General features: G+C 40.7%; 1 protein-coding gene across 1 annotated transcript in view; it reads left to right on the forward strand.

Moving 5' to 3' along the window:
* The first annotated feature begins 230 nt into the window (after positions 1–230).
* Positions 231–27,862, forward strand: part of SMAD5 (SMAD family member 5) — a 37,453-nt gene continuing 9,821 nt past the window's right edge. Inside the window, exons 1-3 of the mRNA XM_054977340.1 lie at positions 231–315; positions 22,045–22,539; positions 23,976–24,227. Of these exons, the coding sequence (XP_054833315.1) occupies positions 22,137–22,539; positions 23,976–24,227 (655 nt within the window). The 5' untranslated portion in view covers positions 231–315; positions 22,045–22,136. The remainder of the gene's footprint in view (positions 316–22,044; positions 22,540–23,975; positions 24,228–27,862) is intronic.

Raw genomic sequence — 27,862 nt, forward strand, 5'->3', positions numbered from 1 at the left:
ATACCTGCTTCCTAAACTTGACGCATGCGTATCTAAACGCTCTCTCCCAAGTCAGAGACAATTTGCTTAGTGAACTTCAGCAAGTTGGAGGATTAGGAAAGGCGGGACCGATTTGAGTCAAAGTTGTGAGAGTTAGCGCAGGCGCAGTCCGGGCGTTGCTGAGGATTTGCCCGTTGCTCTTCTGATACGTTCTACTCACATCCGGGGCCTTTCTGCGTCCCGGCCCGAAGCCGAGGAGAGAGGAGGTGGTTGAAGAGGGGCCTGGTTCGACGGGGCGCGCGGCGGGAGCGCCCTGTCGTGTCCCGCTGGGGCTGGGTAAGGAGGAGCCGCTGAAAGATCGGAGATGGAGGAAGGGGGGCGGACTGACGGGCCGGGGCTGGGACTGGGACCGGGACCGGGCTAATGGATGGAGAGCGGCGGCTGAGAAAAGGGTAGGGGTGGGATGGGAGGCTTGATTTTGGAGAGTTTGGGGGCGCGAGAGCTGTGCTGTGGGTGGAGGAGTGGGACATGAAGCAGGGCTTTGTTGCGGAGGAATTTGGCAAGGGGAGGTGGGGGAGTAGGCAGCCGCAGTTCAAGGCGTTTTGCTTCCCGGGCTGCCCGTCGCATTTGCCGCCCTCACAGGGCGCAAGGAGGGCTGCAAAACCGGCACCGAGCGGGGCGGTGGCGCTGCAGGTGCTGGGCAGCTCCACTTTTTCTCTTGTCACCCCGATGGCTGCAGAAGCCCACCTTGAATTCAGTCGGGAGGCACGAGGGAGGGAGTTCCCCACCTCTCCTCTTGCCCCGTGGGCTGCAGCGCGCCTTGGAGCCCCGCTGGGAACTAGCAGCGCAGGTGCAGTGCGACAGGGGTGCCCCCCTCTGCGATATCCCCGCCAATTTGGAGGCCTCGGGAGATGCCTCGAATGTCGAGCTCACCTCGAGTTTAGCTTTAGCGCTCGCAAGAGTTCCTTCCAACTTTTAATTATGGCTATTTGCGTGTTCTGCTCTGTTGATTATTGACATTTATAGGTAATCGTGAGAGAATGGAGTCTGTCCAAAGTGGCTGAACTCTAGCATGACATCAGGATGCTTCCAGAGAGTTGTCTTCAGTTATAAAACATTCATAGCCAACATAATAGTTGAGTGTGTCCAGAGTAACATAGAAGCATAAACATTTATCAGGTTTAGAATATAGTCAGCAAATTGTGCTCTGGTGACTTAGTGTGTTTTGTAAGGTTTGGTGATACTTTCACACACAGAGATAAGCAGATCAGTTTATTGGAAGGGTTTTGAAGTTTACAGTACATTTTCTGACAGTGTAAAAGTAGACAGTGATATTTATGTGCTGCTGTTTGGAAATTCCCAATGCTGCTATGCTGTGGAGGACCTGTAATTTTTTTTTTTTACTTCAATTATATCCCACCTTTCTCCCCAATCTGGACCCAAAGCAGCGGTCTCCTCCATTTTATCCTCACAACAACGACACAGCTGGGAGCCAGTTTGGTGTCGTGGTTAAGAGCGCGGGACTCTAATCTGGAGAACCGGGTTTGATTCCCTACTCCTCCACTTGAAGCAAACTGGGTGACCTTGGGTCAGTCACAGCTTCTAGGAGCTCTCTCAGCCACACCCACCTCACAGGATGTTTATTGTAGGGATAATAATAACATACTTTGTAAACCGCTCTGAGTGGGTGTTGTCCTGAAGGGCGATATATAAATTGAATGTTGTTGTTATTAACCCTGTGAAGCAGGTTGGGCTGAAAGTATATGACTGGTCCAAGATCCAGCAAGCTTCCATGTGAGAGTGGAACAAGAGCATCCCAGATCGTAGTCTAATACTCTAACCACTACACAACACTGGCTATCTTTTAAAAAATAGCTTAATAAAAGTTTTTTTAAAAAAGAATATTATAAGATGAAAGAATATCAAAACTGACCATTTCTACATTTATCAACTTTTATGCTTTTTTGGAAAAACCCACATAACATGGCTACTGCAAAGACACCATAAACCACAGGCACTGCCATGATGTAAATCCAGGGCGGCTGCAAAAGGCAGTCAGAAGGGAAACAAAATGCTGGCCCCTAATCAAAGGCTTGGCGGAATGTCTCCATCTTATAGGCCTTGAGGAACTGTAAAAGGTCCAGCAGGGCCAAGATCTCCACTGGGAGAGCATTCCACCCGGTCAGGGCCAGGGTAGAAAAGAACCTGGTCTTAGTCGAAGCCAGCCGAATGTCCCTTGGGCTGGAGACCACCAGAAGCAGCTTATCCGCAGAGCACAGGGCCCTGCAGGGGACATAATGGGATGAGTGTGGTGGGAGGAAAGCAAGCTCAGGAAGAAGATGGGAGGGAGAAAGAGGTGACACTGTGGTGGCAGTTGCTGCTGAAACAAGATTATTTTAATCAGCACAGCCAATCAGATCTCCAGTAGCTAGTCAGAAGCTCTGCTGGGCAGGAGCCCCACTTGGACCCCTCACTTTCTAAAAAGACATTTTTGCCACCAGGAAAGATTTTTGTGGACACCGTGGTATCCTCGGGTGCCATGTTGGAGACCCCTGATATATGCACACATTGGGGTTTATTCTGTCTCTAGCCTATTGAATTGTCAGTTCCGTCAGCTTTCCTGCTTCTGTGGAAATGTCAGAAATCCCTACTGCTGTGCATTATGCAAGAGGAGTACTTTGCAGTCAGTCAGCCTGTAGAATCCCATGAGGTTTTCTACCTATATCCAGAAGAGCAGTGTAATGAGCTTTTCCCCATGTCTGAAACTAAGCTTCTAATAGCCAAAAGAAAGATGTATCTTTCTCCTGGAAAGCTTTCAGCAATTAGTTCTCAGACCTGTCAAACAGATAAGTTCTTTGAACCACCTGTTTATCAGTACATTTATTTATATTGCTTTGCAACTCTTCATCAAACACACAGACACCTATCTAGAGTTTATTTCACTTTATTGAAAATGCACCCTAGTTTTTTAATGAAGCAAGTAATCAAAATATAAATCGCTATTAATATAAATCCTATAAAAACAGAACACAGAAAGGCAATAAGAAAGGAGTTTGCTAACATTTCTTAATAAATTCCAAGTTTAGCATAAGTTCTCACCTAAATTCTCTCAAGAGATTTCTTCCATTGGAGCTCTGCCATTCTATCTGAGTTTGCGATTTTATACATCATCATATGCAAATATTTAAAGTCTGTTCACATGATAGCACAAACAAACAATGATTGGTCTGATGCTTCACTGAATATTCATAGTTTCTATTGTACAACCTTCCAATTAGTAAAAAATTACGTTATACTCAAACTTACAAAACAAAACTATAAATCTCTGAGAAGTGTCAGAAAAAGTTGAGAGATCACCATTGGTTGAATCTCTGATAGAGGAACATTAATCTCGATAGAGTCCACTATTTTAATTAACTGTCAAAAGATTAAAGCACACCTGTTAGAATTACCTAACACATAGGAAAAAACACAGAGACGGTTCATGCAAAGCCTGAAAATTCATCTAGAATACAAGTGCTTGGCCATGCTTAGAAGAATTTGAAAGTATATTATAATAAATATAGTAAAATTCATATGAGTAAAGGGAAAATAGATGACGGGTTGGAAAACTGTTGGAAGTCAACAAAAGGGGGGGAATGGGAGGGGGTTAGAATTGGAAATTTAAAGGAATGTGAGTGTAAATGATATGATATGATATATTTCTAATCCAATAAAAATTTTTACAAAAAAAAAAATAGAATACAAGTGCTTGGCCTAGTATTGCTCAGTATTGATTATTGTCATGTGCTTTTATCTATATTGGTGCAACAGCAGGGCTTAACAAATCCAAAGTGCCAGGTCACAGTGATGTTTGGAAATTTCATCTGGTGCCTAGTATTTTCACTAATTATTTTATTGTAGTGTCTTTCAGCAATCTTCAATAGAAGTACAAAACTCTTTATCATTTCACATCAGAATGTTTTGTTGTATGACATAAAAATGCACATGTGTCATTACTATCTTAACAGTACACCATTGACTGGTGGTAGATGAATTCTTAACCAGTTGCTTTCTGTACTGGCTCCAATATTAAGGTTAGAGGTTAGCTTTTTGTTGTTCTGTCTTTATATACTACAACACATTTGTTATTAGGGTTAGGTTTTGTGATAGCAATAACTTAGACATGTGAAGGCCTCTGAAAAACACCATAAACGCTTGAAAAAAATAAACATTGTGTCTCACTTTTTTCCAAGAACTTTTATTCAGTTTTCTGATGAAATGAAGTTCTGAGTAGTACTGAAAAAAACTATGACTTTTTTTCTTTTGGGATGAGTGAAATTCTTGGTAAACCAAGCTTTGCTCACTCAAAATGTATAGTATGAAAATTTCTGTGTAAGCAGATCTACTGCATTACATAAAGATAATTCCTAAGTTTGCTGTTGACATATACAACATATTTTCAAGGATACAGTTTTTAGTTAATTTTGAATATTTTTGTCAACAATATGCTATAATGTACTTGTTTATAATAGAGTTCAGCATTTTCAGTGCTGAACTGTAACATTAAAATAAATTGGATATCAAGTTATATACTTTATTACATTGGTATGAGAATGTTTCTGTAGAAACATTTTGGTTTTTGTTTGATAAAAAATTTGTTTTCTACCTTCAACTTTTATTTTTTCCTGCTTCTCAGATGACAGAAATTAGTATATACATGCTTAGATTGCAGCTCTTACCCTCAATTATGTGATATAGTTGCAGTTTTGCTTGTAGGGAATCCTTTCCCACCCCCCAAAAATTTCCAGAAATGTTACATCTCTAGCAATAACAAGAAAATATGGTTATTAAAATGCATAATTCTGAAGGCTCAAAAACACATCTGGGTGCTACATTTTGGTCTGGCTTCTAAGAGTAGAGGTGAAGCTCTCACATGAAAATCATTTTGTATTCAACAAATAAATATTTCGAATGTGCTTGTACCATTGGCATTGGTGTAACATCCATGTTACAAACATATGGAAAATAGAATCTGCCTTTCTGGCTCACAACAAATAATGGCATTGGCCTTGGACCAGAATCCAAATGCATGCAAGACCAATGTTGGGAGTCCTAAGAAACCAGTGTGCACTGTGTTTTCTTTGTGCATTAGGAAAAAAAAGATTTAGAGAGAGATTTAGCTTTTCATGTTTTATATGGAAGAGTTCTGGAGGATCCCTGTATTTTGTAAGGTACTTTGTGGTAGATGTGGGTGGGGGGCATTATTGCTGATGGAAGGGGAGTATTAATAGCTTGTGTGCATGTAGAGAGCATCATATAGGATGTTTTGGAACTCTGCAAATATATTAAATGTTTCTAGCAGGCTTTTCATACTTTCCTCCATGCATCAGTTTGTATTTTATAGATAGATACATTTCTGTCGTGATTTCAAAATCTTGCTCTTTAAAAAAACCTATGAATTTTATGTTGTGCTCATACCTAGTTTAGATGTAGTATTCTTTCTAGCTGTGCTGAATGTTGTGATAACTTGGAACTATATGGCAGTTCCTGTATTTCATGGTTTACAGTGCCATCTTAAGTACAGTTATACCTTTCCCAGCTACCTTGGTTTCATAGGACTTAGAAATGTGTAACAGTGCTTAGGATTGCACTGTGAGATCAGTTGGTCCTCAGACTTTTAGAAATTAGGCTTGTTTCTAAACTTACTGTACTATTGGAGGCCCATTTGCAAAATAACATGCTACTTTCCCCATCTCTCAGCATAAAGCTCTGTCTTGCATCAGCGAATACTGAACAAGTTCATATTGTGCTGTTTCATATTCATGTATTGTGTTAGTAAGCAAGAAACTGTTTTGTGGCCATTTTGCATATAACGATCAGCGAACCCAATTTGCCAAGAGCATCTCAGGGTTTCTTTTTGCCTCACTTTGTTCCTTTTCACTCTTACAGCCCTCATGTGAGAGAGCCATGATCCACCTTTGTGTCTCAACCCACAGCTTGAGAACCACTGGCTTAGCCAAACAGCATAGTAGTGGAAGTGTAACTTTGGGACTTAATCTGCATGCACACACTCACATTAGAGGAAAATGCCTCCTAGAGATGTAATTCACAACTTGTGAAATATTCAGAGGTCACTTACTCGAAACATTAAATTATTACTGCACTTAAACTTTTGCTTATTTACGATGGTTCATCAAGAGCATTGGTAGAATGACCTATGAAAGCTTTTGTCATGGAAATTATGATTGCAAAATTGAGGTGTGTTTTGCACTCTTTCTACAATTTATTTTTTAGTGAAAGAGCAAGCATTGGGTGGTAGTACTGATAATCTTTGGTTGAAACAAAGTCAGAGGTATTGTTTTACTGTTAACTTTAATTGTATACAGCTGATTTTCATTCACGTGTAGTTAAGTAGTATTTGTTAAGTAATATTTTTGCTACTTGAGAAAAATGACTGCTTCAGGGACAAAGGTAAAATGAATAAAGAAATAATTAAAAGAAAATCCTTTTAAAACAAATGTGTATGCTGTTTTTACAGCAAATGTCTTACCCTTCTCTTGCATGTGTAAAGTGCCATCAAGTTACTAGGGCTGTGCACGGGTGGAGAGATTCGGTATTCAGAAACGGATTCGGAATACCCCCAAATCCGATGCAGCAAGCCGCTTTGGATTCGGGGTTCGGGAATCGCTTCAGTATGCTCCGTGAAGATTCGGAGCATACTGAAGTGAAGGGGGGGGAACGTCCTACCACCACCACCACCCTCCCTGGGGCAACCCCTCTACCCCCACCCCCTGGGAAGATCCCTCCACCCCCCACCCAACCCTGGGGAGATCCCTCCAACCCCCACCCACTTACCTGGCAGTGGGAGGGTCATCAGCTGGGTGGCGAGCTGCTGCTGCCGCTGCCGCTGTGGAGGCGGTGGCGGCGGCAGTACAAGGCAGTGCAGCCTGGAGCCAGTTGTCTCCTCTGCCGCCGCCACCCGAGCCTGTGGGGTGGTGAGGAAGGCCGGAGCTGCCTCCTCCGGCCCTTCCTGCCCCTCAAATGGGCACAGCGCGCTGGCCATTTGAGGGGCAGGAAGGGCTTTCTCCGCCTCCTCCAGCCCTTCCTGCCCCTCAAATGGTCGCTGCGCTGCCGCCACGCCGCAGCCATTTGAGGGGCAGGAAGGGCCAGAGGAGGCTGGGGTGGCGGCGGCAGTGGAGCCAGCCCGGAGCCACTGCAAGGTAGGTGGGTTTTTTTTGATGTTTAAAGCCCCCCGCCACTGCTTGCAAGCAGCGGCGGGGCCCTTTAAAGAAGCCCTGAAGCATTTCCAAATGCTTCGGAAAGCTTTGCTTTGGTATTCCAAAGTGGGGGCAGCTTGCTTGCCCCGCTTTGGGAATACCAAAGCTTGCCGAATCGGATCCGCTTCAGGTATCTTTACCCGAAGAGAAACCCGAATAGCACAGCCATAGTTACAACTGATTTCAGCTTCTGAGATCTGACGAATTTGGGCTATACCATGCTGCCTTCACTCCCACCCTTCTCTTAGGGAAGTCTTTTATTTCCTGATAATCTTGCAGCACAGAACTTAACTTGTGCTTCACGCTTGGGCTTGGATCCAGTGTAGCATGTCTGCAGGCAGAAAGATATTTACCTGCCAAGCATGATGTTCTCACCTTATACTTCATGTTGCAGCCCAACTTGCCCCCTGAAACACGGTTCCTAGTAGTCTTTTCTCCAGGAACAGCATCTTAGATTGCGTTTTGGGCTGCAGGGTGAGGTGAGGTGAGAAAGTCAGACACCATGGGTGGAAATCCTTTGTTGGATCAGAACCATGATTTTTTGTTGTTTGTTGTCTTCAACATTGAGAAATGGTATATGCATCTTCATACTGAGATTATAGATGCAACATTATAGATGCAACATTATAGATGCAACATTATATGTTGCATCTATAATGCTCTTAGAAATGTTTTATATTCAGTATATTGTTTTATAAAACCATTGTTAGTGATAGCCTTGTGAAAATGTAAGTAAATTCTGTTGGCAATTTCACTGCTTGGCCAGTGAATAATTTTGACAAGGTTCAGGGTTTTGTCTGCCAAGTCTGTATTCTTCCTGACTGACCAGCAAGCTTGAGCTGGCCAGACTATAATCCTTTACACAGGATTTTGCTTTGTAAGTGGACAACAGTCTCTAGATCTGAGGTGCAGTGTCTCTGTGTTCTGGATCAGTGGTTTTTGCCAATTAACAAATTTAGACAATTTTGCTATTCTTAAATTGTGGCATTCACATGGGCATGCCTATTGCCTAGTGTTGTTTGGTCTTCTCGGACATGCATGCTGAAATAATTAAAATTCCTTTGTATGTGTTTTCTCTTTAAAAAATTAAAACTGTTTGAATGTGTCTGTCTGCTTGTTCATAGGCTTCAGGCTGCAGCTGACTGTTCTGTGTTCTTCAGAACTCTCTGCAGACACTTGAAAAGAGTGATTTAGCTTCCTAGACTTGTTTTTAAAGTGCTGACTTGACAGGACTTGCAGATGTATTCAGTGCATGGAAAAGATTTGGTGTGGGTCAATTGATAGATCTTTCCTACACATACTAATTTCTGTCTATTTTGAGGGTAGTACTGACTGCCACAGGAAATTAAGAGAACTTTCACATGTTTTTATGCCATTTACCATGAGTGTGTGCAGTCAACCATGCATTTGTTCTTGATTAGATTTGTACTATTGGTTATCTCATTCTGCTGCATCCAGAGCAGGATGACTGAAGTTGCCTGTACCTTGTTCCTTCTCTGTGTTGGAAGGGAGGGAGGGGACTGATTCTTACCCTGGTCTGGAGTGAAGATTCCCCTTTATCCTTCCCTGCACACAAATGTTCATGTCAGCCTCCAAAATTTAACAGGACTGGGCAGAACTTTGCACTCTCTGCCATTTCTATCATTGGAGACAGCAGATCCAGAATTCTAGTGGTGCTGTCTCTGAGGTAAAACAAGTGCGCACATCTACAGTACTTGATTGATGAGGATGGTAGGTGGGTTTGTACAGTAGTGTAAGTGTAGACTGTGAATGGAGTTCCACCCTATTTTGAAAGTAAGTAGAGATGACTGGCACCATTCTGCAGGATGGCATTTGGTGAGACTGCAAATATGTTTTGGGTCTTAGCCATTGTTCTGCACTAACACAGACATTCTGAAGCAGACCCCAAATCTTCCTTCAGTTATGTGACTCACTGGATAGCTGCTCTGGCATCTCAAACAGAGTTCTGTGAAGCAGTGTCTATGAAGCTTGGTCCTGTCACCATTGGAAACCAGGCTGAAGGCAAGACACAAATTCTATTGTGTGAGCAGTCAGATTGACAAGGGAACATTCTCTTCACAGAGCAAAGGTTTGTTCAAGTTCACAGATAGTTTATCCTTTTTTTTTTTACTTTGTTCCTTTGGATGCAAATAACTCTATATACTTTTCAGAGGCATCAGGTCAACGTTGCTAGGATTTTTTAAATCAAAAGTTGTCAGTCCTGTTCACAGATTAGAGTAAAGCAGTTTTTTTTTAATGTTGTGATGGTGCCGCCTTGGGGGATCTGTTGAGTGGATGGAGAAGAGAACATCTGGGGGAAGACTAGTTTACTTTTTCCTTTAACTGATGCTGATGATGATTTAGGATGTGATTGCTATTTGGGTGCTTGCTGATATGCTTCCTGGCTTCTGTTTTTTTTATCCCACTTCCTAACTCTTTCTACACTTCTTCCTTATCCCTTTTCAAGTTCTGTTATTCAGTTTCTCCTCCTTTTTCCTGTTCACACTTGCTCCATATCAGCTCTGCTTTGTCACCTTTCACTTTCCTTCCTTTCCCTTGCTCTTCACCCCACCCTGTTCTGCTTCAGTAGCCAGCTTCAGGGTATGCTAAAGGCCATGAGAGGATGGAGAGGTGAAGATGGAATGATGTGATTGGCTGAACATCTCCCATGATGTTCTGACAGTACTGACAAATTAAAAGGATAACACATGGTAGCTGGAGCTTGCACTCTGGCTGTGCTTGTCTGCATTAGAAGCATATTTTTCTTGAAACATTTCCAGCACCAAAAAGTAAGAGAATTAAATATGAGAAGAGCTGGAAGATGATTAGAAAGGAGAGTTTACCCACTCGCAGTTGCATAAGGTTCTGGTTTGAGTTTTTTGTAAGATTTTGATCTGTATTGAGGCTACATCTGGGTCTGTAATAAATACATGTATTTTGTTTTATATTTATTTATTTAGATATTTATATTTGTGTGTGTGTTATGCATTTAGTAATTTTAATATTTGGCCCTGTAATTGGGATTTCTTTAACCTTCTTGGTTCTTAATTTAATTTTGTTGAACCCCCCCCCCCTTTTTTGACCTGTTTAGTTGATCCAGATGAACTCTTCAATGCAATTGTGGATCTGCATTAGCAGTGTGCATAAAATTTTCTTTGCAGATTCAGTGATGGTGTCTAGTCTTTATTGTCCTTCCCCTTGAGGCTCTCCTTGCTCCTATCTTACTCTTTTTAAGGCACTGGACCAAACTATTTCATGTAGCCAAACTTGTAACAAAGATTCTATCTTTTTAAAAGCTGTTTTATCATGAGGAGTTGTTTATGATTATTACTTTAGGCTGCTCTCTGTATATTTTATGCTATTTTTGTGGCCTGCATTATTTTGTCTGTGAGCTGGGAATGTTGAGGAAGAGGAGGTGTGGGTGGAAATATTCAAAATGCCTTACCCCCATGAAAAACAGGGTTGCAGACAGAAAAGAGGACGATTGGCATCGGAAGCTGTTGGTGCCTTCCCCGACGCATAAGAACATTGTGCAAAGTTCAACTCTCCAGTTTTCTCTGTTCAGTGAGCACCATAATAACAGCTAGGCTGCTGTTGTAGGGATATTAATTTGTCCATTTGATGTGGAGATCGGTCTGAACTTGTGAATCTCTACTTATCTCTCAGAGAGGGCAGTGCTTTTCTAGAAGAATTGATGCTTAATCCATTGCTGCCCACAGTGAATCATACTTCGGTTCTTGGCATCAGCCAGTATACCGTAACGGAAGCTGCTGATTAATTTACCTCAGATTCTTAATAAAGCTCTTGAGTGAATTCTGTGTTTGGGCAGGAGAGCTCTCTGTGGACTGAAACTTCTGAGGAAGAAACATTTCCAGGGTGCACCCATAATTCCTTCCTGCTTTAAGGTGTACTTAACCTGTTAAAAAGGCACATTGATTTTGTTGTATTTAATGAATGTTTCTTGGCTGGCTGAGGTGGATGTTTACTTGGGATGTAGTGGCTATTCTGATACTGTAGAATAAGAAATGTAGGTTGGGTTATCATTCTGGATAACTTAGTTTAAAATCATTGTATGGGTTTGTGTATTTGAGGCAGGGAAAGAAAAATAATAGTGGACTTTCTTCAGCCACTTGACCATACTGCTGATTTTTAACACTGAAGAGGAGTGACACTAGAATGTTTGTAATATAATGTAAACATCTTTGCTTACAAAAATGGGCGGGGGGTGGAATGGTAAGAGAGGAGCTAGGATGCTGCCTAGAGGAATCAATGGCTGAATAGAAGGCTCACTGATTGTGTATTCCAGGTTGACATTGTAGAGTTTACTCAGTGACAGTAGCCTCCACATGCTTGCCTCTGAAGTGTGTGAGCTTCCTGCTAGGCTCATAGCCAGGCTATATTTATATGGACACTCTAGTTCAGTGAATGGGTACTTCCACATAGGTGCTAACCTTGCAGCTTTGATCTCGATGGTGATAGGTGTGCCACTCCACACCTGTTGTTGTTTGGGGATCAGTTGCAGTCATGAGCATGACATCTCGCTTATCATAAAGAGTGCCTTAACTATCAGCCAGTGATGGCCTCACATTTTTGAAGTGACCACATGGAGGCTATTATTGACCCTTAGTGTAAGTTGATAAACTGTTTTAGGTGTTGAGCTTGCATACTAATGAAACTATCACCTTTCTTATGCTTCAGTGTGATATCTGAGCTGCACTGCAAGTGCTCTCTTCACTCTGTCTCTCTCCACCAGCATTGGATCTCTCCAAACAGCTGCTGTAGCACACTGGTTAAGTGGTTCAGCTCCGAATCAGCATTCTGCTGGTTCGAATCCCACAACTGCCACGAGTTCAGTAGTCTGAACGACATGAATAGACATGAGTTCAGCCTTGAGTAAGCCACTCCTTTCAGGCCCAGCTCCCCAGCTTTATTGTGGGGATAATAACACTAACTTGTTCACTGTTCTGGGTGGGGCAGTACTCTGTCTAGAAGAGTATTATTTAAGTGCAGTTATCATCATCATAATCAAAGCTGCCTTATGTGGATCTGAAGGTCTATTGAAATGACTGTTTATCTTGATACTGGAAAAAATGTAAGACTTTGCCTGTGTCACATGCCTTTGGCGGGGAGGGGGTCTTCCTCTGGGCACACCTTCTTTTCCCATATAGTGGTGCTTGCTGGGTCTCAGGACAGAGAGGGGTTGTCTTTGATAGACAGGTGAAAACCCAGAAAAAAGACTGGGAATATGGGGGGGGGAGGTGTTAATGGATTTTTTCTATTTTTCTGATTGGAAATTAGGACCTTTGAGAGAGCACTATTTAGAAAACCTCCTATGAAATATTTTCAATTTAAAATGAGTAAAATGGCATTTCAGTTTTTCCAGTGGGAAAATTGGGAAATTTGGTGGTGAAAAAATATCTGTGAAGTATTTTTTTTTTCCTGTGAGGCAAACCCTTGTTGTATTAGAAAGCATTTCACTCATACTGGACATGAAGCATGAAAGTATAAGGCCTTTGTCAGTTCTCCAAATGTAAAAATGGGAATATTTGGGGGAGCACTAGGGGGGAAGCCTCTTATGCTATAAACATATACATTATTTTCAAGATTTTTTTTGTGTACATGTAAATAATTTTGATAATAATTAATAAGCTATAATGTGTTTAACATATTTTAAAAGAGTTCATTGTTTTCAGCATGACAAAGTCTGAGGACATTCTCAGTTTTTCCAATGAAAAAAATTGTGAAATTTTGAGGAGCACTGAAAATAACACCATTATACTGTAGACATATAGAAAAAATGTATCAAAAATGTTGTTTAAGTGTAAATATTTTGGCAACAACTTACTGTAATGTATATAATAATATATTATTAAAGAGTTAAGTATTAATAGTATAAATGTAATACTTAAACATGCTAGTAGTCTTGCCCATTGTGACTGTATGAGAGAGTTTCTGTCCAAATTCTTTTGTTTAGTACAGAATTTGTTTTTACCTTCAACTTTTATATTTCCCCTACCTCTCAGATGGCAAAAGTTAAAGATATATATGCTGTGGTAGCATAGGATGTAGCAGTTTGCAACTCTTTTTCAAGTATATATTTGGCAATTTTTCTTATAGAAAACAAAGACATTTATAATTCCAGAAATAAGCCAAATTGTACAATTTTATATGCTAACTAAATTATAAATGATGTATTTCATTTTGTAAGCTAGTAAAAGAAGTTCAGGTTAGATAGGAAAGCAAGTATTGCAAATATTTCAGTGTTTACCAAAATGTCCTTCTTCACCCAAAAAAATAGAATAAAATCTTCTTTCCCTCCATGACTTCAAAAATTCTGGAAATTTAGTATCTCTTCACCTGATTCCTCCTCCTCTGCACAGTTACCTTTGTCACTGCCTAGAAGTGTCCCACCTCTTCTTCCTGCCCTCTTTTATCCTTCTCCACTAGGCTCCAGGCTACCAAAGGCTGATGGAGGCATCCCTACTGTCCTCAGATGAGGAGATAACTATTCTCCCTTCTTGTTTGCTGTGCTTTTAAGGGTCTGTCTACCCCCTTGCTGGCCTTGCTGATCAGTGAGGTCACAGGGCCCTTCCTCCTCCTCACTGCAGACTAGATTGTGGTTTTAGCTGTGCCCTTCTGGTGCACACCCAGCCAGAGTGCCAGTTCCGGCTCTGCCAGCAGAAGAACTCAGGACATCAGGGAACTCATATCTGGACAAAATGTTTGCGTTTTTAAGGACGTAGTTAGAAATGCATGAAAATATTAAATAAGAATCAGCTATAAGTTATCTGGTCTATTGTAACCGATGAGTTTCATAGCACTGAACTTAAAGGGATGGTGAGTTGAATCTGCTAGCCTGCTCTACAGTGCAATCATAAGAGTTACGTTCTTCTAATCTCACTAGTGTCGTTAGACTTAGAAGTCTGTTAGAAGGCTGCTTAGGACTGCGCTATGAAGGCACTCCCGTACCTAAATAGATAAAAATCCCAATTTTCTACATGCAGGGATTTCTCTTTATATGAAAGAATGTTCGATTACATGAGCCCATCTAGCAGTCAGTATTCATGCAGTCAAGTTTACTATCTCATCTGCCATTTGTAAGAATTAGGCCTAGGCTTCCTGCTTTCTCTTCAGATAAGGCAAAGGGTTTCATACATTTTTATATGTATGAAAGCTGGGACTTCAGAGATTATTGCAATAATTATCAGAGATTATTGCTAGAATGTTAGTTCATAGTATAAATTATTGGTTTCAAAAACTCAAAACTTCCTAGTTGCATGACAGGGGAAATGACAGCTGCAACTGCAAAAGTAGTTGATTGCACTGTACTTTATTATTTGGAAGAAATATAGTAAAGTGAATTTTCAGACAGCTATGAATAAGTCAATGAACAGTCAAACCAGACGTTGGGAAATGGGTTTCCTATTCATGATCAACAAACGGGACATGAGCCGAACCAGCTGCTGTTCAAACACACACACACCCCATACTGTCTTATGGCACTTTGATATATTTTCCTGGTTAGAGAAAGACAACGGTGTGTTTATAATGCTGCGTCTTGATGCACTTTTCTTTGCTACTTGTCTAGGCATGCACACACTTTCTCCCTATGGTCTGACAAAGTAACTTTCACAGTGAAGTGAGAATCTCTGTCACAGAGATTGGAACAGATGCAGCTGTAGCATAGAGCTTGGCTATAGATGATGGATTGTTTGGTGTGTTTTGGATGGTGACTGGAGGTGTGTAGATACGTTTGCCAATCAGTAGGTTCCCAGTATAAGTGATTTTTATGCTTCCATCATGTACATATACAGTGGTATGTAGAAAATGTATTTCTTGTGTGGGGTTGGATTAGATGACCCTAGTGGTCCCTTCCAACCCTATGATTCTATGATGGATGCATGGTCAGGTTGATAGTGGGATGGAAGTTGCTGAAGGCCTAGTGAAATTCCTCCAAGGCTTCTTTCCCATATTCCACATCATAAAAATGTTATCAATAAATCTCAAGTACAGTAATGGTATTAATGGGTGGGCGCTGAGGAAGCACTGCTCCCGGTCTGCCATGAAATATATTGTGGTGTCATGTAGGTGCCTGTAGCTGTGACATTGATCTGTAGGAATAAATCATCACTAAATCTGTAGTAAATGTGTCTGAGGAAAAACTGGCAGGACTTCTTAGCGAGGCCAGCTGTGATGTTTTCAGAGATGGTATTCCAAAATGCTTGTGTGATAGAATGGGCTTTTAATTGAACAGTTTACTAAGTGCAGCACTCAGAGAGTGGAAGGGAAATAGTTGAATACTTCCTGAAGGGAGAATTATTGACAGATTGCTCCCCCCTCTCTGTGATTGGCCAGTGAGAAGGTAACAGTTGATGCTAACAGAATTAAGAGTTAGTTGAAGCTTGGAGTCTGACAAGGAAGGTCAGTCTAGTAATCCTCTGTGTGAGGAAAAAGGAAGAGTTTGCCCTAATTGGGACATTTTTAGGTTTAAACAAGACTTTAGTTAAAATACTTAAGTGTGAAAGCCAGCACTTATTTACACAGACAAGTTAGAATTGGGGGTGTTGTTGGCAGAGGAAGTAGATAGTGAAAGGAGCCTCCTCTTCAGCCCAGTGATCAAGGTTATATCTTTTGTAGAAGAATAGTTCCTGTCCAGTGTCTGCAAATGGGGTTTTGGCTCTGAGGAAGACCGTAGGTGTAAAGGGAAAATAGTGCTGTATTGAAGTCAGAACACCTAAGCTGTAAAGTGAAATCTATGAAGAAATCTTGTTAAAGTAACCTAAGTCTGAAACTACCAACCTCTCATTTTTAAGATCTGTGACAACTGAAACTAAGATTTAAGAAGATTATTGTGACTAATGTTTGTGATATATTCTGTTCTACAATCAAAATTTACCTCAGTTTTACTTTCTCTGCCTACTTATATACCAACCCTGCCTGTTTAATAAACCTGCTGTTTCCTTTTGAACTTTACTCAGCCTCTAGTGCCACTTCATTTAAAGAAGATGTGGGTTCTTGATCAACAAGACGTGGGTTCTTGCTTCTCCCCTACCAAATATTTGGGCTGAGATATAAGCCAAAAAAATATATCTTTAAGGGTGGTACAAAAAGACCTTTAAATAACGCCCAGAGACCCTCTTCCAGAGGCTGCTCAGCCACATCAAGCAATCGTGGCAGTTTTGGAGGGGAAATCTGCCTCACAGTGGGGGAGTGAGTGGGGCTTACGTCATAGCTTATAGTCCATCTTTGTGGAGATATTGGTGCATAGAGATTCAGCATCCATGGTGACTAAAATAGTGTTCCCTGGAAGATTGTCAACAGATTATATTTTTCTCAGAAAGCCTCTGGTGTTGCACACGTAACTGGGAGCATTGATAGCGTAGGTCTGAGAATGGAGTCTGTGTATCCAGACACCCCAGCAGCGATGGTGCCTGTGCTTGGGACAAAGCAGTACTTCGTCTTTCCTCAAAATGTGCTGTTTGTCGATTCGGTTTCGTTTTCTCAGCCATGCCGGACGCTCCTCTCGGCTGGTCTGGGAGGAAACGACCGGGCACCCTGACCGGGCGGCTGACCCGCAAGGATTAGCCCCCAGGACTCCCAGGGAGGGAGCCGGGGTCCGCGACGCGGCGGGAAGAACTCCCCGAAATCAATGCGGGGGGGAATTGCCCGTTTGTCCCTATGGAGGCCGGCAGATGTGCGCGGCGCCTCGAGTGCCGCCGGGCAACGAGAAACGGCAAGTAAAAGAAACAGGCGGAAGCCTGTAAACAAGCGAATCCCTTCTGTTCTACAAGCGTTTGTGAAGGAGAGGTTGATCTGAAGAAGACTCGCTCTTCCCCTTCGTTGAGTTCCAGAATTTTGTTGGCGCCCCCCCCCCCAAATGGCAGCAAAGAGGCAAAGTCCCGCTCTCGGTAAGTCAATCTCGGCTACCTTGCAGAAGGGGGAGTCGCTCGAAGAGTTGGTACGCAGGGCGGTGGTGGAAGCTATAAAACCCTTTGTTGACAAGCTGAACGAAACTGATCAAAGGGTGGGCTCAATTGAAAGCGAGGTGAAAACCATTAAGGCAGCAGCGGGGGGGGCAGAAAAGTCTGCTCTGGAAAGTGCGTCACTTGTGAAGGCTACAAAAAAGGACCTGAAGTTGGTGGAGAACCAGCTGATCGGGCTACAGGTGGAACGAACGCAGACAATTTTGCGTCTCCAAAACGTGAAAGAGGAGGAAAATGAGGATCTGTGGGATTTGGTCTCGGAATTACTGGCGACACCCGCGAGGACGACTAAAGAAGAGGTTAAAAGCGCCATTTTGGAGGTCCGTCGGGCTTCTTCAAAATATGCAACAAAGCGACAGTTGCCTCGTGAGATCATTATTGACTTTTCATCTAAAAAGATTCGGGACACCATCCTATATAACTCATACAATGCGGATTTGGACTTTATGGGTTTGAAAGTCAAGATTTTGAAGGACGTTCCATTTCTAGTCCGGAAACGGCGTTTTAAATATAAAAAGTTTGTAGCACTTCTGAGGGACCATGGAATAAAGTACAAATGGTTATTCCCGGAAGGAATATGGTTCAGATATAAAGATCAGGCCTATAAGATATTATCAGAAGATCAACTAAAGGATTTTGAGAATAAAAACCCAGAACTCTGCTGCATCAAGAACGAAGAAAAGGAGGAGCCGGAGGGGGGGGGAGGAGGAGAGCATCGCAACAGCAGTTGCACAGAGAGAATTGCGTCCGGGACCTAGAAGGGGGAGGAAAGTTTAACCAGAATTTGAAATGTTTATTCTCTGTATGATTAACCACTCCATCATTATTTTATGGAGCTATTTTTGTATTGACAGTATGAAGGGAAACATTGAAGTGTAGTGTTTAGTGTTTGTAGTTCATTCCCCCCCTTTTCTTTTTCCACCCCCCCTTTGTCCCTTCCCTCTCCCCTTTCCTTGTGATAGTTTTGTGTAGTGTTTTGTAGCTATGAAAAATAAAAAATTTATTAAAAAAAAAAAATAAAAAAAAAATAAAATGTGCTGTTTGTCTTGCTGCACAAATTGCCTTCAGTTGAGGATGTAAGTGCAAATGCAGCAGGTATTTAGCTGTTTTTTTCAGATGGGAAAGCACGTAGCTGTTGTATCTGTGCACGCTCATAGTTAATAGTGGATCACCTATAGGCAACAATTTTTTTTCAGAAGCAACCAAAGAATCGTTATTTATTTATTTATTGTTGTTGTTACACAAGTTTGATGGACTGAAATTGTGTTCCAGTCTCAGCCAGCTGTTATGACTTTCCAGAATTTATCTTAAAAAGACAATATTCTGCAGCAGGAGCGGAAGTGACTTTGTTATTGACATCCTTTTTCTTTGTTTAGTGCCTGCTTTTTGCCAGCTGCCTATTGTCTGTCTGTATTTGTTGAGTATTCTTCAGGGATTTTTATGAGGTCTTATCAACATGTTTCCACAGCACACCAGTTCCGCTTGTCATCATTACTCCTTTTTATTTTTTTAAAAAAATTTGATCATCTATTAAGTATAAAAGGAGCAATATGTTACTTATTATTGGAGTCAGAATCTATTTTACAAGGTCTGAAAAACATTTTGAGACATCATAATAAACTACAGTTGATAAACCATGATTAGACTTCAGTGTGGCGTCTGCTTGCAGGCTGCCAAACTAACTGTGGTTTCTTGGTGGGTACTAAACTGGGATTTTAAACCATAGTTTATATTTGGTTTATGATTATGACAGTATTATATGATTAATACTGTCTAGTATTCTTGTGTAGTTCAAATACAAAAAATCCCAGTTTGTTCAGCAGCATTGCTAATCCTAGCCATTCTTTACTATATAGAGAGACAGCATAGAGCAGCAGAAAAATCTGCGTGGGCCCTTTTCACACTCTCACCTTTCTCCTGATCTTTTCAGCTAATTTTTTGGCCCATTTTTGTTGGATGCATTATGCACTTCCACCTCTGTCAGATTTCTCACTAGCATTAATTGTCCACACAGTATCCCTCCTATTGGAAAGACAGATCGTCTGAAAATACCTCATTGCATGTCTTTTGTTTTGCACAATTGTTAAACTACTAAACCAACCAATTGTCAGCAATACTGCCTGGGAATCTCTCCTCCCTCAGTTGTAGCATATACAAATTCTAGCTAAAACTATCTTGTTGTGAGAGATTAAGGCAGTATCTTCCTAGCCACTAAAGCTAGAATCTGTTGTGAAAACTTGTGGGATCTTCTCACAGCGCATGAGCTGAGCCTTAATAATCCATTCTGCATTTTTTACTCTGGGTGATCCTGATTGCTGTGATGGTAAGTAGGGATATGCAACAAAAAAAAATTTGGAATTCCTGATTCAGCTGTCTGGCTGGGAACTCTCCAGGTGATTTGGGGCAGCGGCACAGAAAGGGGCATTTTAATCCTGCCAGCTTGACTCTGCTGCCTGGAGCGGAACTCCCTGCCAAGCAGCTGTTTTGGGGGTTAAAAGCCCCTTTCTGTGATACTGTGCAGCGGCACGGAAAAGGGCATTTAAGCTCCTTGACCCAAAGCTTCCCGAAGCGATATAAATTGCTTTGGGAACCTTTGATTTGGAGTTTCCGAAATAGACGCGGCGCTCTGGGGCTGATTAGAAAATCCCGAATCTTTGCAAATCAGGTCTGATTCGTATATTTTTCCCGAATTGGCAAGCCGAACCACATGGGAGTCGGAGCCGGCATGTTCTCGCTTTGAGGAAAATGTTGGGAGAAACGAACATCCATTAGACTTGGGCAAACCCCAGCATAGCATCAAGATCACCACTGAAGGTATCAAATACTGTGCATAAATCAGAAAAACATCCAACACAGAATAGGACAAACGAGGGTCCTAGTTTCAGCTCTATTGAGCTACAAATACTGTTTTCGACACACTCCTTCACTGCCTTGGCCATCTCTCTGCCTGCCACCAGTATAGTGATGCAGAACTGCATATCCAACCTTTTCTAAGGAAGAAACGAAAGGTATTGGGGCAGAAGACCTCTTAACATTTTTATTCAGTTTCCCAATATATACAATATAAATACTCCATACAAAATATTGTTAGTCAAAAACCGTTTGCAGCCTGCTCGGTGCCATACCTTTCAACATGTAAAAAGAGCTCCCCCTTAATATCTTAGAAGAGGGTGGGTGAGTAATGACTTGAAGCTTTTAATTCCCCTTTAAGAGAAAACAAGGTTAGGAAATGTGACAAAATATGTAAAGGTGTGGGTGAAGCGCCATATAATCTATTTTGCTTCATGATATCATTGAAAGAATGCAGTGGCTGGATAGAAATGAGAGCAGGATGACTGGTAATCTTTAGCCAAGAACCAGGAGAGATTTTGCAGCTGATGAATACCAAAGAGAGTACCTATGTAATGAGGCTTAACCAGCAGCCAGTCAGTGCAAGGAAGATTGGCTTAGAAGCATGAAATCAACATACTAACTGGAATTTACTTATTGTGGTCTACTAGGTTTCATGCAATGAACTAGTTTACACAAACCAGAGCTGCTTATGCAGTAAGGTTGCTAGATCAAGCCTAGCAACCAGCAGGAGGGTTAGTTGTGGGGACTTGGGCAGGGGGACATATGATATCACCGGCATTGCCACATCACTTCTAGGGAAAACCTGGAAGTGACAGGGTAGCCATAGGAGTCACTGGAAATGCTGGGGAAAAAATTCGCCTTCTGAAAACTGATTCCACCCCCCCCTCCTGCTGCTGTTTGGAATGGGAGCAGGCAAAGAGGGGCTCCTGCCATAGTGAGAGGCCTGGCAGTCCTGTCATGCAGCCAGAATTATAGCACACCAGATGTAAAACTGGTGGCTGTTTACTACTGCCACCTCCTTAATATATAATACAGCTCCAATGTACTTTGCCTAGTTTTTATTAAAAACTTGGTGCATGCACAGTTACCTGTTGCAGGTGTTGTTTTAAATCCTTCTGTTCCACTTACAGATACACTTATTTTAAAAACGTATATCCCATTTTTCAGAATGTTCTCAGTGTGTCTTACAAAAGACTTTAAAACAGCCATTTGGCTACAAAATATGTAAACTACAAAAATGAAGTAACTATGTACTATAAAACTCTCTTGGTTTGAGAGTTTTAAAAAAGTTACAGTTTTAAAAATATTCCATACTTAATCGAAGTCTGATATCACTTAATCCAGGATGTAAAATGCAAGAAATTATGCTTGAAGGGCTGTGCAGTCATTAAACACATGAAGCTGCCTTATACTGATGAACTGTTGGTCCATCAAGGTCAATATTGTCCATTCAGACTGGCTGTAGCTCTCCAGGGCCTTAGGCTGAGGTCTTTCACATCACCTACCAGCTGATTTATTCTGAAGATGCTGGGGACTGAATCTGAGATTTTTTGTATGCAAAGCAGATGCTCTATCACTGAGCCATAGCACCTCCATCAAGTCACCAGATTCTCCATTCTTTACCAATATATCAGGTTCCTGGTAATGTCATTTCCTTTTATGAGTAAGCATTATGGCTTGATTCTGAGACTTGCTTCTTCCCTTTCTGTTTTGGGGAGCATTTCTCCAGTTTTAAGTGCTTCTGCTAATATCAGGGGAACATGTTATGCAGTAGAAGACCACCTCTACAACAGAGTGCAGAGCAAGTAGAAACAAGTCTTAGGATGTGTTGTAAAAACAATTATGTTTTTAAAAAATGGAATCAAAGTTAATGAGGATAGTAATAGATTTTAAAATATCTGCTTATCCTGTATGTATCCCTTATTGAAGTGAGGTGACAGCAACTAATGAATTGTAATTATTTTTAACAGGCCTAACTAAGAAGAATCTTTACATTGGATTTAAAAAAAAGTTGACTGACAATCATCAATTTATTTCTAAAAATTGCTTGAAGACTTGTCAAATGACGTCAATGGCCAGCCTGTTCTCTTTTACTAGCCCAGCTGTAAAGCGTCTGTTGGGCTGGAAGCAAGGAGATGAAGAAGAAAAATGGGCAGAAAAAGCTGTTGATGCTTTGGTTAAAAAACTGAAAAAGAAAAAAGGAGCAATGGAAGAGCTAGAGAAAGCACTGAGCAGTCCTGGACAGCCCAGTAAATGTGTTACTATTCCTCGCTCATTAGATGGACGACTTCAAGTTTCTCACCGCAAAGGTCTCCCTCATGTTATTTATTGCCGTGTGTGGCGTTGGCCTGATCTGCAGAGTCATCATGAGCTGAAGCCATTGGACGTTTGTGAATTTCCTTTTGGATCCAAGCAGAAGGAAGTCTGTATCAATCCTTATCATTACAAAAGGGTGGAGAGCCCAGGTGCGTATGAATGGAATTAAGATATTATTTTCATCCACTCAACTTCTCCAAAATAATATCTAATTCTCAGTATAGTCAAATTATGGGTACTTGAATCCAGAGATTGGAGCTATGAACAGACAAACCATACAAACCTGAAAAATATCCCAAATTTGCAGAAAAATCTGAAATCTTTAAAAAAAAGTGGGAGTTAGCTTCCCAATGATAAAAAGAGTACCTGTAGCTTTAAGAAATGGATGCCCTCCATGGCTGTTGCTAGGCAGCCACAACCATATTGCCAGCCTTCTATCATAGTTTCTGTCAGTAAAGGGGATGGGGGTTGGTGCGGGGCCTATTCAAGGGCTGTTTTGGCTTTTAAGGGAGGAATTACTGGGGTCAGGTCCACCAGCAACTACCAGCTGCTTGCTACCATGTGACTTGCATGAGTTACCCAGGCTTGCCTGCTTGCTATTGCTCAACAGCAACCACTCTACAAAAGCCACTGTGGTGTAGTGGTTAGAAACTAAGATCTGAGAGACCCAGATTCAAATCACTACTCTGTAGTAGAATCTCACTGGGTGACCTTGGGCCAGTTACACATAAAATAACCTTGTGGACACCCTACCACACAGCTGGGCCTGGCCTAGCAGCCTGTACCACACAACTGAGCCCTGGTTTTTCCCAGAGTAGGCTGGTGGTGGTAGTGGGGGAGATAAAGGTAAGTTAGCTGTTGGGTAGGAAGAACGAAAGGATGCAGGAAAGGGAGAGGGGCTATGGTAACTTCCAGGGAAGGAAAATAGTGAAGCTGAGGAAAATGAGGTACCCCGCACAGGTCCTTGCAGCTGTCCCACTTGTAGACTGATTTTATGACTTGCACAGGAAATGGCCTGGTGAAAGTTGAAAGTAGGGGATCGGATCTAAATTGGTTACAATGTTTGTGAAATCTGTTGTGTCTTAAGAAAGGTTGCTGCTGAATGTCTGCTGTGTGCATTGCTTTCTTCTGTTACGTATTTTGCTGCTTGAAACAGGATTTCTGATATTGCTACTAGCATAGATGGTTGTAGTAAACATTTCACTGACTAATTGGTTTTATTCCTAAAAATGCTAAAGTGCTATTTTGGTCTTTCTCATTGATTCCTTATAGATATTTATAATATAGTAGAGGGGAATATTTCAGTGTAGTATTCTACAGCATTCTGCGCAGTTTGTTTTAATTTGGCCTTAAGTGATTAGTTGATCATGCTTCATAAGCTCTATTCATCTGTCTGGATGCACCTTGTTCCCCTGCTAGACTTCTGTGGCATGTATAGCTGGTTTTTCAAAACTATGAAATACAGTGTAGCACTACGACAAGTAAGCTTTTGGAAAGCACATTTCTTTTTGCCTTCTTGTTTATAAAGATAATAACTGTAGCTTATGGTAAAACAGTTGTTTGGTTATATTATCTTCTTTTTCAGTTCTACCTCCAGTCTTAGTGCCAAGACATAGTGAATTCAACCCACAACATAGCCTTCTGGTTCAGTTCAGAAATCTAAGCCACAATGAGCCGCACATGCCACAGAATGCCACATTTCCAGATTCGTTCCAGCAGCCCAACAGCACTCCATTTCCCATTTCTCCAAACAGTCCTTATCCACCTTCTCCTGCCAGTAGTACTTATCCAAATTCTCCAGCTAGTTCTGGGCCATCTAGCCCATTTCAGCTACCAGGTAAGAACTACCTGTGTGTGATGTCGGTTGAAAACAAAATTTCTATAATGAAGCCAGGAGTATAATGTGTATATCATACTATGTGTATCTATAACAAGCATAATAGATATTACTTGAAGCTTTGAGATTAGTCTAGAGACAACAGTGCACAGCTTTTAATGTACACCTATTTTCCTATACTCAAACCTGTTGTGGATGGGTAGGGTGGGACAGAATATTCGTAATAAGGTTATGGGTGAAAACAGACTATTTAATTTTACGTATCTTGGATTAGAAGGGCACAAGAATAAGGTAAAATTAGATTCTTGAAAACCTGATGCTGGGGCAGAATTTAACAGGAAGACCCATTATAAAAACGGTAATTAAATGGCATGGTCAACATAGAGCAGAGAAACTCAGTGGAAAAGAAGTGGGTTTTGTTTAAGAAGAAGATGAGCATTTAAAATCTAGGGGAAAATAATTGGAGCCATGGTGTCATGGGTATTAAAGTCAGCGGAGTACACAGAGAATAAGAGGAGAATAAATCTTTGGTGGAAGAAAACTGATAATTGTAGCAAGAGTCCATCTGTGGGCAAAGAGTATTTTCATCCTGTCTACAAATACTTTCCAGTATCTCCAGTGTGCTGAGAGAAATGGCAGGGTTGAGGAAGAATGAGAGGAAAACACTGAATATTAAGTAGAAGTATGTGTAATTTACAACCAAAAAGTGAAAGTCTGTAGGGTGGGTAACTGTTATGAATCAGAAGAACTGGAGTTTAAAATAGTAGTTGGAGCCATCTGCATGATAGCTGGGAAGAACAGACTTCATTTAGGGACACATAGCTGAAAGTGAAAAATCTGTAAACTAAAGGGGCCAGTGCCGTGCAACGTACCTACCTCTCCATGAAATTCAGAAGATGGAGTTCTAGTGGTTTGCTTAACATGACTCAGGGGGGCTTAAGAGCAAAATCAGGAGCATTGAAAAGCACTTAGTAATACTGTAACTATAGTGTGTGAAGACAGGATCCAAATGATGCTGGACTCAAGTGGATGTTAATCTAGCTATAAAAATGTAGCAAGGTTTGTGGCATGGAAGAGTAGCAGTTAATTGAATTTGGAAATTAAGACATCAATAAATGCATAGAAAACAGGAATTATAATTCTTCAGTTGAAATGTGCTTCACCTCACCCCATTATATAAATAACCATGAAATTCCATCAAATAGATACATCAATGCAATCTTTTGAGAGATCTATATTACAGGTCCTCTGTTTTCAGCTGTCTTATTCTTACAACAATGCAATTGACATCAGATACACTTTGTAAAAGAAGTGAGAGACATTCAGGGGGAAAAGAATCAGAAAGAACAGAGAGGAGGTTTGCTAGAAGCAAGATACTTAGTTAAAACATTCTAAAAATAGATGCAGGTTTTAAATAAATGTTTGTGACCCTTGACATCTTTTGTAAGCAATTCATTCCTTGTTAGATATATTAGAACTAAGTCAACTGCTTCTACATCCTGGGTTTGGATTTCTGTAAGATCTTTGGCCTTACACACTTTACTAATAGATGTTTGGCAATATGAGCAGCACAGCATATCCTGCCTTTCTGAGAGTCAGTCACCACCCACGCTTTTCTGCATACATTCGGTTATTAAGTTTGTGAACAAGAGGTCCGTCATTTGGTTTACCTTTTCTGATCAAAAGTTTCTTAAGACCCTAGAAAACAGCAACATGTGAGCGAGAGGAATCTCATTTTCATTACATCTCTAGCAGTTTGAATTAACAGAAAAGTTTGATTTATAAGAATAATAGGTGGCCTGTGGTTTAATAAGGTAATATTTTTGTTGCATCTGTCTTGGTTAACAATCTAGTGATTTAGATATTTCCCTCAGTGCCTGGCTGTACTGTGAAAATTTGGTTTGCTTTATTTAAATAATTTATACCCTACCTTTCTTGTCGTCCATTGCAGCATACAAATCAGTGCTATCCAAGTGCTGTATATAACAGTTAAAATATAATCAGAAAAACTTACAGAAATAATGCATCTATCATTCAGTTTTTCAAAGCCCTCAGCCCCTCTCATTTAAGTAAAAGCCTTTACTATGCCTCTGAAACTAGAACAGTGTAGGAGCCCTCTTAACTGACTTTAGAAGGCTATTCCAGGCAGCTGGCACTACAGCTGAAAAAGACTTTATTAAAGCTGTAACAGTCTGATTGATTTTATAGTCAAAAAGAGTTATGAATGGATCTGAGATGGTGTACAGTGTTCTGAATGACTCTGGTCAGGCCTAATTCAGATATAGGCATGCACTTAAGAAGCCCTAAGTATCTAGGTAGCTTTCCTGTATCAAATCATTCAAGACTGGCAAAAATGTGTAAGACCAGTACCTGCATATGCTGGTTTTGTAAAGAAGATAAGGCAGAGTTCTTTCATATGTGCATCCAATTTTTGGTAGCAAATGGTAAAAATTGTATCAATAGGATTGGAAGAACAAATTCCCCATAGACCAGAGATACTCTTGCTGAATTATTTTCCTGATTTATCTAGAGATCAGCAGTTGGTTGCCTTACATGTGCTTACTACTGCCAGGCTGTTTTTTTCCAGGCAATGGAATAAAAAAAAATACTCCTAAGCTGCAAAATTTGTTGTTGAAAATAAAGGAGATCTATACTTTAGTGAACCGCTTCTCAGAAAAATAGAAATACTTACAGTATGAACCTTTCTGATCAAGAGCAATATAAAGAATAGAACTAGCAATTATACTATATAATTGGAAATAGAAATTATATTTATTTGATGGTGAAGAGTTTTATGTCTGTGGTGACAGGATGAGTGAACTTAGTTTGATAATGTATTTTATAAATTTTAATATCTTTTGTATATATCTGTATTCTGGTTATATTGATACATTTTTAAATAAAGTACATATTTAATTTAAAAAAAATACTGTAACTCCTGGCAAGAGGTACAGTTCAAGTAACATTTTAGGTTTGTTATCTGGCATAATACCAAGTATATACAATTACAGAATCTCTACTTCCATTCTAAGTCTTTATTAAGAATGTTGAATAATTATGTTTTAACAATATCTCAGTCAACAGAAGTCATAACATCTATTATATCTACATAGATCATTAATGGAGAGCTATTACAAGTCCAAAAAAGTATCTTATATTTATGAGGTTTCCGAATCATCTAACAGGATAATCTTCTTATCCTGCCTGATAAGGAGTCACATTCTTTGTTAACTAATTATCTTATAACTTTAAACACCAAACAAGGTTCTCTATATTTGAATCATCTTCTCAAAGGAAATAAAAATTGTTAGTTCATTCTTTCTATATTTTATCTTAACAAAGTCTGTGTTAAATTAGTGATTACAAGTTCTCAAACGCTGAGTATCTTTTGACTCAACCAATACATCCATCCTTGACTCGTATCTTCACTTCTATGAAGTTAGACATTCCTGTTATTCTCAGACACTCTGTGTATCTCTGCACTCTCTGTATCTATTGATATGAGCTAGATGGCTCTAATAATCCACACAAGACCGTCCAACTGTGAGCCAAGCTACAAGAGATGAATTACATGAGGAGCATGTGAAGAGAGTTGCTGTTTTAGCTGGGAAGCTGAGTTTTAAAAGTGATCAGAA

Source organism: Eublepharis macularius, chromosome 4 (assembly GCF_028583425.1).
Source record: "Eublepharis macularius isolate TG4126 chromosome 4, MPM_Emac_v1.0, whole genome shotgun sequence".
Lineage (NCBI taxonomy): Eukaryota > Metazoa > Chordata > Lepidosauria > Squamata > Eublepharidae > Eublepharis > Eublepharis macularius.